We start from the raw sequence: 20,629 nt of genomic DNA on the forward strand, positions 1-20,629 counted from the left end.
TATAATGATATCAGTACGCAACAGGTTTCCAGTCTTAGAAGTAATTGTCTATAACCCAAAGCAATTGTGTAGTCATATTCAAAGGACAAATGAATAATCATCAGCCACAGGTCACAACAAATGGAAGGCAAAGCAATACATCATATCATATGTAGAGTCAGATGAAACCAAAAGTTAAAATAAAGCAATTTACACTGTAAAATATATATATTTTTATCAAAACTATAAATAATCCAAAAAAACATATGATTATGTCACTCCTAACTCTTCTCATTCAACCTGTTGCCTCCTTTCATTCTGACTCCTCATCCCAGAGGTGGGGCTGTTGGCGGAAATAGCTTTCTGAAGTTAGCATGAATGTAACCGGAAGCGTAGGTTTTCTGTACCTAAATTAAAAACGTGAAAACTATTATTATCATAATTATTTGGCGAAAACACCAATAAATCCTATTCAGCATATTTGATTGATGTATCCTTTTATAAACAAGGTACAGAAGAACAAAATGCACATTAATGAACGGCTAATAAACTGATAATAACTTAGTAGTTAAATAAGCTCTTTATTTTGAAACTTCAAATCGGAAGCTGTCTTTCATTTTCGTTCTTTACTTCATGCTGGTCAACAACAGCTGCTTTACCAGAAACCAAAAGGCTATAAGTAACGCTAGTTGGCGATGTGACATGTACGTCAACCAACCTGTGTGAGGCGTGAAAGTTGTTGGAGTGTGTCCACTGCGCGTCCATGGTGGTGCTGTAAGGAGTGCAGCCGTGTCTGAACGGGTGAGTTAAAGACGGTACTAACTGCTAACTTACTCGTGGCGCATGAAAGTGAAGTTTTGCTCGAGCGCTGCAACGTTTAACGTTCACGTTACTTCATCGGTAAGCTTTCCCCACTACGCTAGCTCCAAGACTAGCTTGCCTTCGCTAGCTAGCTAACGCTGTCTTGTCCACCGAAGTCACAAACGTGACGTGAATCCAACACCTTCCCACACAGCATGTAAACATCTGTTTAGCAATACTCGGAGGTCGCCATTTGCAAGTTTGCTGCGTATAATGGTTGCCAACGAGCCAATCTCAATGTGGTATATTAGCAAGCTAAGCTATCATTTAAACTTGTTGAGAGCAAGCTTTGCTGCTGCGGACCGATGCGTTCTGCCCACTTGTGTAGCCCGAGATAATATCAAAACGTACACAGAGGACTGTGTAATAAATGTGCTTCTTTCGTTACAATTTTTCTCGACTAAATGACAGGCTTTGTAAATAAAACACGTTTTTTTAAATCATTTGCGAAGCCAAATTTAGCATATCATTTCACACATTATCAAGCAATTCCTTATTTATTATTACTGTATATTAGAGAACACTTCTAATTTGAAGTCTGACAGCTGCCAAAACGTGAGAGGCAGCGAGCGCGATTACTGACAGTGGCGAGCCCGTCATGACCGTCGCTCGGCTCCATTAGAGAAGCTGTGGACTCGACTCGTTGTCAACTAAGGAGGGGCCAAATCTTCTGGGGACACCTTCAGTCCATGGGAAAACCTCCAGTCTATGGGAAAAACCTTCAGTCTATGGGGAAAACCTCCAGTTTATGGGAAAACCTCCAGTTTATGGGAAAACCTCCAGTCTATGGGAAAACCTCCAGTCCATGGGAAAACCTCCAGTCTATGGGAAAAACCTTCAGTCTATGGAGAAAACCTTCAGTCTATGGGAAAACCTCCAGTCTATGGGAAAACCTCCAGTCTATGGGAAAACCTCCAGTCTATGGGGAAACCTTCAGTCTATGAGGAAACCTTCAGTCTATGGAGAAAACCTTCAGTCTATGGGAAAACCTCCAGTCTATGGAGAAAACCTTCAGTCTATGGGGAAAACCTTCAGTTTATGGGAAAACCTTCAGTCTATGGGGAAACCTTCAGTCTATGGAGAGAACCTTCGGTCTATGGAGAGAACCTTCAGTCTATGGGGAGAACCTTCAGTCTATGGATCACTTATTATTGTTCTTTTTATAGGAGAAACCGATCCGACCAAGTAAAGTCAATTCAGAAAGGATTGCATCAAAAACTACTAGCGGATATGCCTTCTCTTTTGGTTGGCACACACAGCTACACAGCTCTGTGGTCTGTTAGTGGAGTTGTTATTATATCAACAGAAACTAACCAGTAGTCTAGCGTGACATAGAGGTGCAAGCTGTATTACTCCATACATAAAGTTAATGTTTTTTCCTCCATATATCTACCAAAGGGAATGTTTGCATGAAAATCATCAGGCTAGAGATTGAAGAATTGTTGGCACTTGGAGGCCACCTATCTAACGAACCATTTTTTGCAAAATAACAATACACTTGGGGACAACCAATGTAAGAAATGGGATTTTTAATACAGCAACAAAAAGTCATTTTCAGGTTACGTGTTGTATCCATATAGATTGGCAAGGATAATTATATCAACAACATTTAGAATGAATAATATACAACAAGCATCAGGGTTGTAAGATAACCCCATTAAAGTTATTCTTTAAGATAGTAACATCTGCAGATCTTTCAGAACCACACAAGAACCATGTGTCATTTTCCTATCATTTACCACTGAATGAGAATCTCCTAAACACCTGGCATTGAGAGAAACTATTCAATTCAATTTATTTAGTATAACCCAAATTCACAAATTGGCCTCAGAGGGCTTTACAGTTGGTACATGTGACCCTCAATTAATAAAAGTGTTGGAATCAAAGTAAACAATTTGCATCCCTCATCAAAAGCTAAGTCTAACCAAACCAGGAACAACATCGCCATAATCTCCCAGGCACTAGTCCATTAAACAAGGCCATGTGTGTGCATGACTTGAGAAGCTAAACTTCTACAGCAGTGATTCTCAACTGGTGGGTCGCGGACCCGTTTTCAGTGGGTCGCGGGCCTTTGCCTGACAAAAAAATAAATAAATGTTGTGATTTTATTTTGAAGGGCATTTTTTATGCAGCGGAATTATTCATGCATTAACGACACTTGTTCAGCGGTGCAGGAAAAACACCGACCAATGCGTTGTGAATCACATCACGTGATGCAGCTCAGCCAATCAAATATGTGTATTCTGACGAGTTCCCTCACTTGAGTGAGATGTACACACCATGACACACGTGGGAGAGACAAGGATACAGAGAGCAGAGCAGGACTGTTGAAGTATGAGTTGTGAAAGTTAAATCATAGGACGACTTCTAAAAGAGAAAAATGTCCAGAGAGACTAGAGTCATTAGACTCTGACTGGACAGACTCATATAGCTGAATTCTTCCAACACTAATTTCTCTTTTTAGAAGATGAGAAAAATATAATGTTGTGGCTTTTTCACTTCACCCTGAATGAACTGAATTTAAAGCTGCAGGGCATTTCAGTGAAAATAATTTTTCTAAAATGTATTTTGTTACGTAATTCATTTTTTAATCCAGCTGTTATTTTACTTGAAATGAGAAAAACATTTATTTGTGTATTTCTATGTATTATTTATAATCCATCCAGTTCAATTTGAAAACTGAGAATAATATTTGTTAAAATATAATTGATGTGTACTTTCTTTATTTGATTTGGCAGTTGTTTACTACACAGAGACGTTACTACTGCTAGACTTCTTGAATATAGATATACCCAAATTTTTTTTATATATATATAAAAATATAAATATAAAAAATTCGGGTCGCAGCTTGTCATTAAGGGGTGATGGTGGGTCCCGCAGCCAGACCAGTTGAGAACCACTGTTCTACAGTACCGATAGCAGAAGCGTTAACTCCGGACCTCGATACTAATATTTACTACGGTCTCATCTTCCCGTTTAGAACCGCGTATCGAGGGGCATCCCTACTTACTGGTCATCCTCCTTATTACTACTCTTGCCTGCAGTTCCTTCCTCTCTTCCTTCATCCTTTCCCCGCCCATCCTCCTGCTTCCACAGGAGCACCATGGCAATGTGGATCCAGGCCCAGCAGCTGCAGGGTGAGGCCTTGCACCAGATGCAGGCGCTGTACGGCCAGCACTTCCCCATCGAGGTGCGACACTACCTGGCCCAGTGGATTGAATGCCAGCTCTGGTATGCAGAAGACTTTGATCTGTAGTCTTGTTCCCATATTTCAATGGCATTATCAATCCCTTTGGATAGAAGCTACATTTGGCCGGATTTTTTTGTAATATACATTCCTTCATAAAAGAATATAATCAAAATATAATATAATCCTATAATATAATATAATCCTATAATTTCACAAGGGTGTGTACCTTTTTAAAATTATTTGTTTGCATTTCATCCATCCATCCATCCATCCATTTTCCACCGCTTATCCGGGGTCGGGTCGCGGTGGCAGCATGGCAAGCAGGCCGACCCAGACCTCCCTCTCACCGGCAACATGTTCCAGCTCATTCTGGGGGATCCCGAGGCGTTCCCAGGCCAGCTGGGAGATGTAATCTCTGCAGCGTGTTCTGGGTCTTCCCCGGGGTCTCTTCCCAGTTGGACGTGCCTGGAAAACCTCCAGTGGGAGGCGTCCAGGAGGCATCCTAATTAGATGCCCGAACCACCTCAGCTGACTCCTTTCGACGCGAAGGAGTAGCGGCTCGACTCCAAGCTCCCTCCTGATGACCGAGCTCCTTACCCTATCTCTAAGGCTGAGCCCGGCCACCCTACGGAGGAAACTCATTTCGGCCGCTTGTAGCCGCGACCTTGTCCTTTCGGTCACGACCCAGAGTTCGTGACCATAGGTGAGGGTAGGAACGTAGACCGAGTGGTAAATTGAGAGCTTTGCCTTCCGGCTCAGCTCCCTCTTCACCAAGACGGTCCGGTGCAGCGCCTGCTTTACTGCTGCAGCTGCACCGATCCGTCTGTCGATCTCCCGCTCCATCTTACCCTCACTCGTGAACAAGACCCCGAGATACTTGAACTCCTTCGCTTGAGGTAGGCACTCCGTCCCCACCTGGAGGGAGCAATCCACCGGTTTCCGGCAGAGCACCATGGCCTCAGATTTGGAGGTGCTAACTCTCATCCCCGCCGCTTCACACTCGGCTGCAAACCGTCCCAGTGAATGCTGGAGGTCACGATCCGAGGAGGCTAACAGGACCACATCATCTGCAAATGGCAGAGAGGCGATCCCGAGACCCCCGAAACTGACGTTCTCCGCCCCCAGGCTGCGCCTAGATATCCTGTCCATGAAAATCACGAACAGGACCGGTGACAAAGGGCAGCCCTGGCGGAGGCCAACACCCACCGGGAACGTGTCTGACTTATTGCCGAGAATGCGGACACAGCTCCTACTGCAGTCGTACAGAGACCGGATCGCCCGTTGTAACGGGTCCGGCACCCCATACTCCCGCAGCACCCCCCACAAGACCCCCCGAGGGACCCGGTCGAAAGCCTTCTCCAAGTCCACAAAGCACATGTAGACTGGTTGGGCAAACTCCCAGAGCCCCTCCAGTAGTCTTGCGAGGGTAAAGAGCTGGTCCACTGTTCCACGGCCGGGACGGAATCCGCACTGCTCCTCTTGAATCTGAGGTTCGACAAGCGGTCGGAGCCTCCTTTCCAGCACCCTGGCATAAGCCTTCCCCGGGAGGCTGAGTAGTGTGATACCCCGGTAATTCGAGCACACTCTCCGGTCCCCCTTTTTGAAGATGGGAACCACCACCCCGGTCTGCCATTCCATGGGCACTGATCCCGACCCCCATGCGACATTGAAGAGGCGTGTCAGCCAGGACAGCCCAACTATGTCCAGCGCCTTCAGCATCTCAGGGCGGATCTCATCCACCCCCGGCGCCTTGCCACCAAGGAGCTTTTTAACTACCTCAGCGACCTCTGCCAGGGATATGGGTGAGCCTCCCCCTAGGTCCTCAGGCGCTGCCTCCTCTGCAGAGGACATGTTGGTCGGGTTTAGGAGTTCCTCAAAGTGCTCTTTCCACCGCCCGACGATGTCCTCCGTCCGGGTTAGCAGTTCCCCCCCCCCCCTGCTGAGAACAGCCTGGGGTAAGCCCTGCTTTCCCTTCCTGAGCCGTCGGATGGTTTGCCAGAACCTCCTTGAGGCCAACCGAAAGTCCTTCTCCATGGCCTCCCCGAACTCCTCCCATGCCCGAGTTTTAGCATTCGCGACCACCGCAGCTGCAGCCCTTCTGGCCTGCCGATACCTGTCAGCTGCTTCAGGAGACCCCTGGGCCAACCAGGCCTTGAAGGTCTCCTTCAGCTTGACGGCTTCCCTCACCTCCGGTGTCCACCACCGGGTTCTCGGGTTGCCGCCACGACAGGCGCCGATGACCTTCCGGCCACAGCTCCTTGCGGCCGCGTCCACAATAGAGGCTTTGAACATGGTCCACTCGGATTCCGTGTCCCCAACCTCCCTCGGGATGTGTGAGAAGTTCTTCCGGAGGTGGGAGTTAAAGACCTCCCGGACAGGGTCCTCCGCCAGACGTTCCCAGTTTACCCTCACTACACGTTTGGGTTTACCGGGTCTTTCCAACCGGTTCCCCTGCCATCTGATCCAACTCACCACCAGGTGGTGATCAGTTGACAGCTCTGCTCCTCTCTTCACCCGAGTGTCCAAAACATACGGCCGCAAATCAAATGATACGATTAGAAAGTCGATCATTGATCTCCGGCCTAAGGTGTTCTGGTACCAGGTACATTTATGAGCCACCTTATGTTCGAACATAGTGTTCGTTATGGCCAAACCGTGGCAAGCACAGAAGTCCAATAACGAAACACCATTCGGGTTCAGATCGGGCAAGCCGTTCCTCCCAATCACCCCCCGCCAGGTTTCTCCGTCATTGCCCACGTGAGCGTTGAAGTCCCCCAGGAGAACTATGGAGTCGGTAGGCGGCGCCCTTTCCAGGACCCCTCCCACCGACTCCAAGAAGGCCGGATACTCCGAACTGCTGTTTGGTGCATAAGCACAAACCACAGTCAGAGCCTTGCTCCCCGCAACCCGTAGGCGCATGGAGGCGACCCTCTCGCTCTCCGGGGAGAACTCCAACACAGCGGCGCTCAGCCGGGGGCTCGTGAGTATCCCCACTCCCGCCCGGCGCCTCTCACCCTGGGCAACTCCGGAAAAGGACAAAGTCCAACCCCTCTCCAGGAGCTTGGTTCCAGAGCCAACGCTGTGTGTGGAGGTGAGTCCAACTATTTCTAGCTGGTATCGCTCCACCTCCTGCACCAGCTCCGGCTCTTTCCCCGCTAGCGAGGTGACGTTCCACGTCCCTAGAGCTAGTCTATGTCGCCGGCGATCGGCATGCCCGGGCCTCCCGCCCGACCTACCGCCCGGTCTGCATAGCACCCGACCCCAATGCGTGTCCCTGCGGGTGGTGGGTCCACAGGGTGGCTGCTCCATGATGTTTATTCGGGCTGAGCCCGACTGGGCCCCTTTATTTCAGAAAATGTTTTATTTTAAACGTAGAACATAATATGGCACTAAAATGCACTAATTGGAGTCAGTTATTGTATGCAAATTAAGCAATACAAATGTTGATTTCTTCTTTAAGGGTCAGGGTTAAGGAAACAAATTAGCTGTTCATTTTAAAAGACATGTCTTATTTTCTCTTTTCTAAATAGGTATTTACTGTTGCTCTTTAATAATAAAGCAAACGTATTTCATATTCGATTACTCGAATAATTGATGAAATACTTGATTACTCAAATGATCTGTAGCTGCAGCTCTACTGCGGCCTACGTTTCGTGCAGCAGTCCATGTAGAGCCGTGCACAGCTCAAATGTTTGGTATTTGAAGCCCTGACATGCCTGTATAGATGCTGAACAAAGGAAAAAGAAAGGAGAAATATCGTTTTGATTTTTTCACTTCTTTACTAACTGACTTATCCAACTTTGCCTGATGATGCTCTTACATTTTATTATTTTTATGTTGTAACTTTTTGTGTTTGTATTATTTTTACTTCTTTTACCTAACTATTTTTTACCTTTTGTTTTTGTAAAGCACTTTTGTAACCTTTTTACAAGCAACGTTTATGATGATCATAACTTCTGATTTGTTTCATTTCTTGTTAGATAGTCAAAGTTGATGAGAGATTTATGTCAACGATAGTGAAGCAGCACTGAGCTCGACATACATTGGTTAGAAATTGGTAAATGTGCTCTCACAGGGATTCAGTGGAGTTGGACAACCCAGCGGAGGAAGCTAAAGCCAAGCGTCTGCTGGAAAACCTGGTGGCCGAGCTGCAGAAGAAAGCCCAGCTCCAAGGAGGAGAGGATGGCTTCCTGCTCAAGATCAAGCTGGGCCACTACGCCAACCAGCTCAAGGTACAGCTACTCTTAAGATGATGGAGAACAAGCCTGCCCTGAAACCTCTCTGGAACTTTAGGAAATGATTGTGCACTTAACCGAAGCAGGTCTCATTTCTCAGCTGTAGTGATACTCTTGTCAACTCAAACAAACGTATCCTGTAAGATTCCTCTGTTTCCTTACTCGGGGAATATGGCACTCGGCACATCACAAACATCCTGAAAGGATCCATAAGGGTGCACACACTTAAGAATATCACAAAGAGCTGTGTCAGTAGATTATGAATGGCAGGTACTGGTAACTTTCATTGGAATATACTGGGTGCCATGTTTTCTCGAACATTTTACTGAAAGAAACATTCTGAATAACTTAGTTATGCTCAGTAAAATCATTTTTTCAGATCTGCTGTTATTTGTAGCTTACTCCTTTTTAAGGCACCGGGTCAACATCAAGGTATTTAGTAGCCTGTAATAGTCTTTAAAGTTATATAGTTATTAAAGGCAGGGTTGGTAATAAGAAACTAGCAAGAGTACGCTAGACTTTTTAAATTATCCAACCCAAAAACCCATCCCAGTGTTACAACTCTATTCTAATGAAAGTAGCTAACAGCGCTAGCTCCAGAAGTCACTGAATCTAGCAAGAAAGTTGCCAAGTCATCAACGCTGACAGTCCTTCCTTTCTGACCTCCTCAAAGCCAAAGTGATCATTATGAACGTAAACAACAAACATGGCTGCCGTTAGCTCTCACAGCTGTCATGAATGGACCGGCTTATTACAGACAGCCTCACTCAGATACGGTTTCTTTTCTTTTCTTTGTCAGAGCTCTTGAATTCATTGATTGCTGTCAGGCTGTAATGAGAATTTCAGCAAAAATATCAAAAATGTTTTTGAAGAAGATTAACAACCTTGCCTTTAATCGTCTCTTTCTGTCAAATATTGGTTCTTCTGTGCTGTCCCACGATTTACGGTTTAGCAGTCTCTGCTTCAGGTAATATATGGGCACTAAGGAGTTACCACTATGAAGTTTATTTTCACACCGCCACTTTATAAGAGCGTGACCGAAGATTGGCCAAATTGTTGGTATGGTATTGGATTGAACCAAGTGATTTTAAATAGTCCTTTGTGTGTATGTGTGATATACCTGCAGAGCACTTATGACCGCTGTCCTTTGGAGCTGGTGCGCTGCATTAAACACATCCTGCACTCAGAGCAACGGCTGGTTCAAGAAGCTACAAATGTAAGTGTTAAAGGTGTCGTCATTTGCAGGAATCCCACGACCTCCGTGCACAACATTCCCCAGGCATTATCTACCAACAATGAATAACACGTGTTGGAGTCCGATGTTGGTAGAGGCAAACTGACAAGATGAGTTTGTTAAATGTGTGTTTAGGCCAGCTGTGGGAGTGGGGTGCAGGCTATGGACAGCCTGTCACAGCGCCACCAGCAGATCAACCAGTCCTTTGAAGAGCTCCGCCTGGCCACACAGGAGACGGAGAATGAACTGAGAAAGCTGCAGCACAGCCAGGAGTACTTCATTATCCAGTACCAGGAGAACCTGCGCATCCAGGGTGAGGATGAGAGATGCATACACACATACACATGCACGCATGTAGAAAGTCATACAGGTCTGAGTGATGCAGACAAATGCACACACCATTACACTCCCAATCTGTATTGTTTTGATTTCTTTCAGTGCTTTACATAAGTGTTCCCAATCTAAAACAATGAGTTTCTGCTCAACATAATACTAAAGATACACCGGTACCCTTAAAGGGACAGTGTGCACGTGTTGGTGGTATCTAGTGCTTTGTGGCAGGTTGCCACCAACTAAACAGCCCTCAGCTCAGCCCTCGCTTTCCCAGCGTGTCGGAGAACTACGGTGGCCTTCAGGTAGGGATAGGTTTCTGTAGGATGTTAGTATGAATAGGAGCGACTCTTATCAATGCTGTTCTTCTACATGACTGGATAATTGTTTTAAAAACATGTATAAGATTTTAAAAACAAATCAATTCAGAACAGATTTAGATTCTATTTATAATTTAGGTATATCTAAATATTGTTTCCGGAGCAGCAACAGTCATGTTGCCAACAACAAAGTCTCTATATAAAGTCATTAATATCTCACTGGAAACAAATAAATAACATTTCTGAGTGAAGTTTATAAAGATTGAAGAATATCCGTCAGTATCAGTCATTCCTTCTGTCCTCTCAGAGAAGTTTACGAAGAACAGCTTTTGGTCGATCGTTCATGCTGTCAGTAAGAACCCCTAAATGTTATACACCGTCCCTTAATCAGCACAGAACCTACTTGACATTCATTGGCTCATATGTATGAAGGGTGAATTTACCAATTACAAAGTGCAACAAAGTCAAATGTTCCACTCCCGGACCAAAGAAGACCAACTGAAGATGTCTTAGCTCCAGTTGGGTGTTTTGCTTCAATGCCTTGGGGGCGCATTTTAAACATCACCAGTTTGACTCTATCTTTATAGACAACAACCTGCAGGCAAGAGTTACCAGAGTTACCTTATTCACCCAAAAGTGAACATTTTGTGTAGTAGCAGGTGTTTGTAATGTCGTGCCTGTCTCCTGCTCCGTTAGCCCAGCTGAGCAGCCTGTCGTCACTGCCTCAAGCTGAGCGCACCCAGCGGGAGACAACCCTACAGAGTAAGAGGACCACTGTGGAGGCCTGGCTCACCAGAGAGGCCAGCACATTACAGAAATACAGGCTTGTATGAAGACACCACACACACGCACACACACACGCACACACACACACTGTATACACACAAATGACTAGGGGAGGGAAAGGTATCGACGAGGCTCCTGCCAATACAATAAAAGAAGTCTTTCAACAATCTTAATGTCAAATGGCCTACAGGACCGGAGATATAATGACCCTACTTCTCATTTTCTGATTCATTTTATCCCTCGTGGAGTCTTCTTGTAAACCAACTTACCATTTAAACTCAGTGTAACTCACCAAAAGCAATGTGTGTATCATTGATGTCTCACAAATGTTGGATTAATTTCCTTCCTCATAAAACATTTGCAAAGCCCAAACGGTTTGTTTGTTGGGGAAGTAAACGCATTGTTTACTTCCCCATTTACTGGCTTGCAGTCTTCTTCGCTGCCTTTGTTGCTGCATTGCTTTGTTTCTCGACCCCTCACTGCCACCTGTGGATCAGTGGAAAAGTGTGAAATGATTGGCAGGGATGCGAATAGCGTTGCCCGAGTGCTTGCATGTGCGTCCTAGTGAGTGTGCTCGAGAACAAAGAAATACAGGGAGCCACTCAGAAAAGTGTTGAAAATGCTATCAGTGGTCATAAAGTCTACAGGGCACCTTTAAATGATCTGCTATCGCTGCCACTCGGCTTCTACTTCATTCAGTCCTTTCAGTCTTATTCTAATATGTTTTTATCTTACATAAAAACATTACACTCATGACCTTGTACACATAATATGTTTGGAGAACAAATATACTCATTTGGCATGTTGCGGTTAATTCAGCAGACGTTGGCACTTATGAATAAGGTGAAAAAAGATTTACTCTAAGCGGACTCCATGGCCCTTGCAGTCCAAGGCTGGAGCAGATGTTGTCAGTTTGTGCTGCAGGAGGAGGATTCAGGCTGCCCAAGCATACAAGCAAACGCATATTAAACCATCTGTTTGAGGCAAACTCTATACTTGTAAGGGTACCGACTGAGTTACGTTGTTGCTACCTAGCACCTATTCACAATCACAATCAATCAATTGGTGCCGAATTTCGGTATCTGAGTGACAGAGAATGAGCTGCTCGTGTGCTGCGCTGGGAGGGAGAGGGAGAGGGAGGGGGATCAAGTCACAGTGAGTCAGGTCCACTTTTCAAAACTGGACATAGACAGGACCCCAGTTTTCAGTACCTGCTATCAGGTATATTCAATGTAATGATATTACTATTATTCTATTAAAAATGTAACTTATTTCATGTTGTATAAATTAAACGGACAGTTGCAAAATGGCTCATTCTGAACACCTACAGTAGGATAGAGACTGGTGTCTATAGTCAGTGTGTTAATTGTTACTGGCTTTCTGCTTTCTTTGCTGCTTTCCTTGAAATGCACCCTTAACTGTGCTGCCGAGCATCTCTGTGCATTTTGCAGATATTTAAATGAGGTGATATGGAGACATTTGGTGCAAAATCTGACCCATTCTATGCAAATGAGTCTCATTGTAAAAACAGTCCAACTCACAAGGATCAGCGCTAATAGCCACACACAGTTACAGTGAATTTATTAGCGTCCTCAGAGAGTTGGTGGTAACTAACAGATATTAAATCCCAGATAGGGTTTCTCTCTCTGTCACTTTTTAAAGTCCTTCCTGAAGTTTTGAGAAATGCCTCTGCTCCTCGTCGGGCATGTAGCTCGCCGTCTGGCAGGAAGTAAAAGAAGAATTACATCTTCATTGTTCTGCTACAAAGTAAAACCTTTCACTTTGCCACTTGGATAATTGAGATCAGGACATATGAAAATGCACTTAGCTGCAAAGCTTTATGGCTGTTTGCGCTGTGTTATCATGAGAGCAATATCTTCTGTGAATCGGACCTTGAGACGGGGCAGATAGCGGTTGCAAGTGATGAGCAGTTCATGGTGCTGTCAGCGGCTGCAATCGTGTCTTTGTGAATCTGCTCCAGCATGTCACAAATGCAAGGGTTTCTCAGCATGTGGATGGTGGTATGTTTGCAGGACCTGTCAGAACAACACCAGAAGACCCTGACCCTGCTGAGGAAGCAGCAGACTCTGATCCTGGATGAGGAACTCATCCAGTGGAAGAGGAGGCAGCAGCTGGCTGGCAACGGAGGTCCCCATGAGGGGGGACTGGATGTCCTGCAGTCCTGGTATATACTAAACTGTTACAATCATTTTAACTGGCATATTATATTTTAGGACTGAGCTTTACCTCCCTCTTTTCTGATGTAGAGGGAAGTTTGAATTTTCTAACATAAAATATAATGTCTATAAAAAGCATAAACCTATAGACAGGCTGTATATCCACTAACATAGAGGAACCCTGCCTCATTTTCTCCTCTTCCCTTTTACTTCTTCACTGTGGCGATGTGTCTACTGTCCGCCAGGTGTGAGAAGCTGGCTGACCTGATCTGGCAGAACCGGCAGCAGATTCGACGCTGTGAACATCTCACCCAGCAGCTTCCTCTGCCGGGCCCCATGGAAGAGCTGCTGAGCAAACTCAACAGCGACATCACCGACATCATCTCTGCCCTGGTTACTAGGTGAGAACTAGACGTCGCCTCTTCAGTGTAGTGTGGAGGTCGTGGGCAGTGCCTGTGGACTGGCAGGTGGCACTGAAAAGCCAGGGTTCTGAAAAAGGAGAATCCAACTGACACAGAGTGTCTGATGTGGTGACCCCAGGATTCCATTTTTACTTTTTGCTGATGATGTAGTTCACCTGGTTCTGTCAGATTGTCACCTCATGCACACTGGAGTGGCTTGCAGTGAATGATTTAAGGTGTGCCATTCATATTACTCAGGCAGCAACCTCTGGTCTTGAAAATCCTGCATCCTGCATTCTCTCTCCTGACCACCAGGGGGCGACTCCTCTGGGTGTATAGAAGTCTATGAGAAAATGACTCTACTTCTCTCTTGATTTATTACCTCAGTAAACATTGTAAACATGAGTTTATGGTCTCAATCTCTAGTTTCAAGTCTTCTTCAATACAGCATGATGTTCATTTAGTACATTATGGTCCATTTAGAGTCAAACAGACCATAAAGCAGAGGATGCTTTAGGGGCGGAGCTACACAGTGATTGACAGGTCTCTACCAGAGACGTATACGGCGTCTCTGTGTCGCTACTCCACATTCCAAATATGGCCACTTCCGTTAACTGGTTGCAAAATACCAAGATGGCGACGGCCAAAATGCCAAACTCAAGCCATCAAAACCGTAGTCTACAAGCCAATGGGTGACGTCGTCCACTTATTAGAATAGAATAGAAATATACTTTATTCATCCCCAAGGGGAAATTTGTCTGGCAGCAGCAAACAAGGTTACACAATAAAATAAAAATATTAAGTATGGAAAATGCACAATATATACAATATAATAAAATAACAGAGCAGGACCTATTCAATTTAAGAAAATAAAGTAAATAAAAATGCACAGTATATACACTAAATAGAATCGTATTCAATTAACTAAGTAGGAATAAATAAACTAAACAGTAGTGCACAAGATCGCCAACCGCAGCAACAACAGTGTAGCGGTGTTATAGTTCTGTGGATGATCTGGCCAGAGGTGATATATTATAAAGTCTTATTGCAGTGGGCAGGAATGTTCTCCTGTATCGGTCCTTGTGACAGCGGAGCTGAATCAGTCTGTTGGAGAAAGTGCTCCACTGTCCCTGCAGTAGGTGGTGGAGAGGGTGGACCGGGTTATCCAATATGGATAACAGTTTCTTCAGTGTCCTCCTCTCCACCACCTCTTCCAGATAGTCTTGTTTGCAGCCAATGATGGAGCCGGCCTTCTTAACTAGTTTGTTAAGTCTGTTGGTGTCTCCGGCTCCAATGCTGCTCCCCCAGCAGACTATGGTGAAGTAAAGTGCACTGACCACAACAGACTGATAGAACATCTCCAACATCTTGCTGCACACGTTGAAGGATCGAAGTTTCCTCAAGAAAAAGAGTCGACTCATCCCCTTCTTGTACACAGCGTTGATGTTGGTCTTCCAGTTCAGTCTGCTGTCTGCTCGTCGTCTTCCTCCTGAAGTCGACCACCATCTCTCTGGTCTTGGCCACGTTCAGACGCAGGTGATTTCTACCGGCCCACTCTACAAAGTCATCCACTACTGCCCTATACTCCTCCTCCCGTCCGTCCCTTATACACCCGACCACTGCAGAGTCATCAGAGAACTTCTGCAGATGGCATGACACAGAGTTGTACTGGAAGTCAGTGGTGTACAAGGTGAACAGGAAGGGAGACAGAACAGTTCCCTGTGGGGCTCCAATATCACTGACCACCACATCAGACAGCACACGGCCCAGTCGGACAAACTGTGGTCTGCCTGTGAGGTAGTCGGTGATCCAGGAGACCACCACCCGCAGCTTCTCACTCAGCAGCAGTGGTTGGATGGTGTTGAATGTACTGGGGAAATTAAAGAAAGTGATTCTCACAGAGCCACCGGATCCGTCCAGGTGCGACTGAGCTCGTTGCAGCAGGTAGATGATGGCATCGTCCACTCCCACATGAGGCTGGTATGCAAATTGCAGAGGGTCCAGTGAGGATTTCACCTGCGGTCGGAGGTGGGCCAAGACCAGCCTCTCCAGCACCTTCATCACATGCGATGTGAGGGCAACTGGTCGGTAGTCATTGAGGCCAGATGGTGTCGTCTTCTTTGGTACAGGAACCAGGCACGACATCTTCCACAGCACCGGGACTTCCTCCTGCTTCAGGCTCCGGTTGAAGAGGTGTTGCAGGACATTAGACAGCTGGATGGTGCAGGTCTTCAGGACCCTGGGGCTGATGCCATCAGGTCCCGCAGCCTTTCCTTGATGGAGTCGCTCCAGCTGTCTTCTCACCTGGCCAGTCATCACGGGGGGGGGGGGAGTCATAGTGTCGGTGGTGGCAGAGTCCTTTGAGGTGGGGGGGCTCTGAGTCCATGCAGCTCACCAAGGGGGACAGAGGGGGTGGTGTTTGGGAGGTGTGGTGTGTGGAGGAGACAGATGAGGGCTCTGAGCTAAACCTATTGAAGAAAGAGTTTAGCTCGTTGGCCCTCTCCAGGGAGCCCCCTGGTTGTCTCCCTCCAACCTTGAAGCTGGTTATCTGCTTCATTCCAGTCCACACCTCCTTCACGTTGTTCTGCTGGAGTTTGGCCTCCAGCTTCCTCCTGTAGGAGTCCTTGCACTCTCTGAGCTTCACCTTCAGGTCGCGCTGGACTCTCCTGAGCTCGTCCCTGTCCCCAGACCTGAAAGCTGCTTTCTTCTTATTAAGAAGAGCTTTCAGGTCACTGGTGATCCATGGCTTGTTGTTGGGGAAGCAGTGTACAGTCCGGGATGGAATGGTGGTTTGTTCACAGAATTTAATATATTATGATTTTATTTATTATATATCATGCTGTTGATGTCCTCCCCATGTGGTCCACACAGCACATCCCAATCCGTTGACTCAAAGCAGTCTTGCAGGGCGTCATTAGCCTCCTGAGACCACCTCCTCACAGTCCTGGTGGTCACAGGCAGCCTCTGCACCAGAGGAACATACCTGGGTGTCAACAGGATCAGGTTGTGGTAGGACCTGCCAAGGGGGGGAAGGGCAGTGGCACTGTATGCATCCTTTGCATTAGCATACAGACGGTCCAGAGTTTTATTGTTCCTTGTGGGGCAGTCAACATACTGGTGAAAAGTTGGCAGGGCTTTATCCAGGGTGGATTATATACAGTCTATGATATTACTCTTTTCTTATTCATTGAATAACTGACACTACATTTAGTTGACCCCATGATTGATGTCTTATTCATTCAGATCCTATGATCCCATCACTTACTTCTCATGCACCCTGCCTCCACCGAAGGTGTTCTACTAAAGAGTTTGTGTTCAACCTCCCTCTTTATTAGAGACTCAGTGTGCAGTGTAGTTCCATATTTACAGTGCTGCTTAACCACAGAATTACATTGCACAAATATTGAATACAGTTTTTGTTTCACTTCTCTTCCAATGCTCGCACACTGGAGGTATCAAACCGCTCAGCCTCCAGGAGAACATATTTGCAAGGGTGCTGGAAACTGACCAGTTGTTGACCCTCCGATTAAAGAGGAGAAATTTCTATCTCGCCCATTGAGCAGTGGAGCCGTGTTTTTACTCATGCATGGACACTTTAGAGGTCAGTTTGTGGTTTGCATGTGCTTTGTGGACATGGAGACGGCTTATTCTTGCTATCTTGTGGGGTTTGCTGCAAGAGTATAGAGAGCCGGTGCTGATACCACAAGCAACTTCTGTCCGTGTATCACTGCTGCTTCTGCTGGGGGCGACTGTGGATAGCAGGGCAGTCTTTCAATCAGAGGGTCGGCGGTTCAATCCCAGAGGGTCGGAGGTTCAATCCCCGGCTCTGGCTCTGCTAGTCGCATGTTGATGTGTCCTTGAGCAAGACACTTAACTCCAAAAAAACTGCTCCCGTAGTTGTGCCTACGGTGTAGAAATGTGATAGACTCTGAATTGTAAGTCGCTTTGGATAAAAGCGTCTACTTAATGACTGTAATGTAATGTAATGCTCATGGACATAATCTCTTTTCCTAAACCGTCCATCCATACACTGAGCTACTGTCCATGCATTAATACCTCTGCCCTTTGACAACTCAAATCCTCTCATGAGAGAAAATGTTGACTAACCCATCCTGTCATTGTCCCCCCCTTCTCTTCAGTACCTTTATCATTGAAAAGCAGCCGCCCCAGGTGTTGAAGACCCAGACCAAGTTTGCAGCCACGGTGCGCCTCCTGGTGGGCGGGAAGCTCAACGTCCACATGAATCCACCCCAGGTCAAGGCTGTCATTGTTAGCGAGCAGCAGGCCAAAGCTCTGCTGAAGAATGAGAGCACACACAGGTGATAGTGATGAATGCTCTAGTAATACACATTATGGACTCTTAGCTGATAAAAGGCTCAAATAATGGGGGTTTAAAACGGGTACTTTGTTGGATATGAAAAGATAATTCATTAATTAGCAGTTACCAAACAAATAGAAATGGTTCCATGATGGTTTAGTTATCATGTGAGATTAAAAGTTGAAATGCGTAATCCTTTTGTTGAAGATTTGTCCAGCTATGTCAGCAGGAATGTTTCTAACTGCTTTCTTTTCCTTGGTAGTGAAAGCAGTGGAGAGATCCTGAACAACAACTGTGTAATGGAGTATCAGCAGGCCACTGGCACCCTCAGTGCACACTTCAGAAACATGGTAAGAGTGATACATTAGTCAACATATTATAAACATCATTCTACAATCTACCAACACACCAAATTCCATTCTGAAATTACACAATTTAAATATTTATAACTTATCTTTCGAAATCCACATGAACCATAACATGCATTAGATCCACCGCACACTTATCTAAACAAAAACACGTCGCTTTTAAAGCTGCTTCGCCCGTTATTTCCTTCTTCCAAAAAGAGTGGCGAAGAACACCAAGAGCAAAATGCCAGGAGTTGAGTTTTCATTCACACTAAATTATGATAATGAATCAGAACACACAAGGCCAAACTGTCTCCGAAGTAGCGGTGTGGGAATATAGGGGAGGCACTAAAAACAAAAAAAGAAAGATAAATGCATTAATGTATGCAGATTGTCATTTTTTCAATGTGAATGCAGTACATACTCTTAGTGGAGAATGTAACATAAAATGAGAGAATGAAGGAGAAAGCGTGTGTGCGTGCGTGCGCATCTAAAGCCTGATATATCTTATTCTTCTCAGCTCGTCAAACTAGTAAATTGGAGCCTCTTCAGCGGCGTCTGCCGGATGCCCAGCTATTGTCCAGAGAACATGCAGCATGCACTACATTGGCTGTGTTAATTGTTATGAAGGAATGTGTCTAATCTCCTCATGTCTTCATGCAGTCACTAAAGCGGATCAAGCGGTCGGACCGTCGAGGTGCAGAGTCGGTGACGGAGGAGAAGTTCACAGTTCTGTTTGAATCCCAGTTCAGCGTCGGGGGTAACGAGCTGGTCTTCCATGTCAAAGTAATCAGAAAGGACATTTGACCTTTTTATACATCTAAACTGGCTATCTTGCTCGGTTATTGAATGGTCAGCTGTACGCCTTGGCCATCGGCTACTGATTTCATCTCTACTGTCTCGATCTCCTTTGGAAGACTTAAGATACTTAAATGAAATGTCTATGATGCATTACATTAGCCGTGTATTAATAAATGATCCGTCACTGTCCCTCGTCTGTGACCCGCAGACCTTATCGCTGCCTGTGGTAGTGATCGTCCACGGCAGTCAGGACAACAACGCCACAGCCACTGTCCTGTGGGACAACGCCTTTGCTGAGCCGGTGAGTTGGCTGCTCATGGATGTTTCCCATGAAGACCTTTTTATACCTTCCCATGTCAGGTGGTGACCGCAGCAAGTAATAGTTCCCCTTAATCTTGAAAAAGTGCTGATGAAGGTCTTGAAATGCCACATATCTGGATTTTGACTTTTTGTTTTCCTTAACTCTATACTGAACATATTATATATTACTATTATTATACATTGTTACACTGAATGGACAGCTTGTTGTGTTTTTGTTAAATCGTGTCTGTTACAATTCAGAGTAATCTCCCCATATTTTTTAAAACATCAGTCAGTGGTGTATGTGGTGAGAGACGGCTGAACAAATATACTAAATCTATCGTCAGGATCTGAGCCTCCCTGCTTTTCTCCCTCCATTCCATTGTGGCTCAGGGGTAGAGCAGGGTCGTCCTTCAATCACAGGATCGGCGGTTCAATCCCTGGCTCCACTAGTCCATGTCGATGTGCCCTTGGGCAAGACACTTAACCCCATATTTGTCCCGCAGGCTGTGCTGCCAGTGTATGAATGATTATTTAGAGTTCTGATGGCACCTTGCATGGTAGCCCCTGTCATCAGTGTATGAATGTGTGAATGATGACATGTAGTGTTAAAGCTTTGAGTGGTTGGAAGAATAGAAAAGCTCGATACAAGTACAGTCCATCTACATCTACCGTTTACCATCCTCAGGGCAGGGTGCCGTTCACCGTGCCAGACAAGGTGCTGTGGCCCCAGCTGTGCGACACCCTTGATATGAAGTACAAGGCAGAGATGCACAGCGGGCGTGGCCTGTCGGAGGACAACATGGTCTTCCTGGCACAGAAAGCTTTCACAAGCAGCAGCAACAACCCCGAGGACTCCCGCAGCATGACCATATCCTGGGCCCAGTTCAACCGGGTGAGGCCAGCTCTTCTCCACAGCTCAACAACTGCATGTCAAATTCTGACACATTTGCAATGTAAGGAACTGTGCTTTCACTACAGAGCCTGTCCTCCCATTGCACATTCCAAATAATCTGACACACACGCTAGGGGTGGCAGATATGACCTAAAATTATATCACTGTATTTTTTTTATTATTTTTTTCCGAGGATGTCATTATATTACGGCATTACAACATTAAAGGGATACTCTACTCAAAACATGATTCCACAAATGTTCACTTTATTGGCAATGCATATCTTATATGCATATCTTATATGCATATCTTAAAAAATAATGTGTTCCTCCATGTTACTCCAATTAAGAATAAAAATGTGATTTAGATCTACATGTGCTTTTGGAGGAGTAGTAGATGTAATGTGATTCATCAGAGTTGTGAGTGAACAGTGTTGCTGATAAAGACTATAAAGC

At 45.5% G+C, this 20,629-nt stretch overlaps 1 protein-coding gene across 5 annotated transcripts in view; it reads left to right on the top strand.

Moving 5' to 3' along the window:
• The first annotated feature begins 613 nt into the window (after positions 1-613).
• Positions 614-20,629, top strand: part of LOC142951438 (signal transducer and activator of transcription 5B-like) — a 30,202-nt gene continuing 10,186 nt past the window's right edge. For 3 of the 5 annotated variants that reach the window (XR_012954573.1, XM_076092972.1, XM_076092974.1), the window contains exons 1-13: positions 614-780; positions 3,937-4,071; positions 8,106-8,262; positions 9,392-9,481; positions 9,635-9,812; positions 10,846-10,976; positions 12,969-13,120; positions 13,358-13,513; positions 17,653-17,832; positions 18,094-18,181; positions 18,842-18,964; positions 19,188-19,280; positions 19,968-20,174. Coding sequence is in view for 4 of the 5 variants with exons in the window: in XM_076092972.1 (XP_075949087.1) it covers positions 3,944-4,071; positions 8,106-8,262; positions 9,392-9,481; positions 9,635-9,812; positions 10,846-10,976; positions 12,969-13,120; positions 13,358-13,513; positions 17,653-17,832; positions 18,094-18,181; positions 18,842-18,964; positions 19,188-19,280; positions 19,968-20,174 (1,683 nt within the window). In the remaining variant the exon portion in view is untranslated. Of the gene's footprint in view, positions 781-3,820; positions 4,072-8,105; positions 8,263-9,391; positions 9,482-9,634; positions 9,813-10,845; positions 10,977-12,968; positions 13,121-13,357; positions 13,514-17,652; positions 17,833-18,093; positions 18,182-18,841; positions 18,965-19,187; positions 19,281-19,967; positions 20,175-20,629 lie in introns of all 5 variants that reach the window. The other 2 variants (XM_076092971.1, XM_076092975.1) reach the window with 2 other exon arrangements.

This window comes from Anarhichas minor, unplaced genomic scaffold, assembly GCF_050575085.1.
Source record: "Anarhichas minor isolate MPS153535 unplaced genomic scaffold, ASM5057508v1 ptg000017l, whole genome shotgun sequence".
Classification (NCBI taxonomy): domain Eukaryota; kingdom Metazoa; phylum Chordata; class Actinopteri; order Perciformes; family Anarhichadidae; genus Anarhichas; species Anarhichas minor.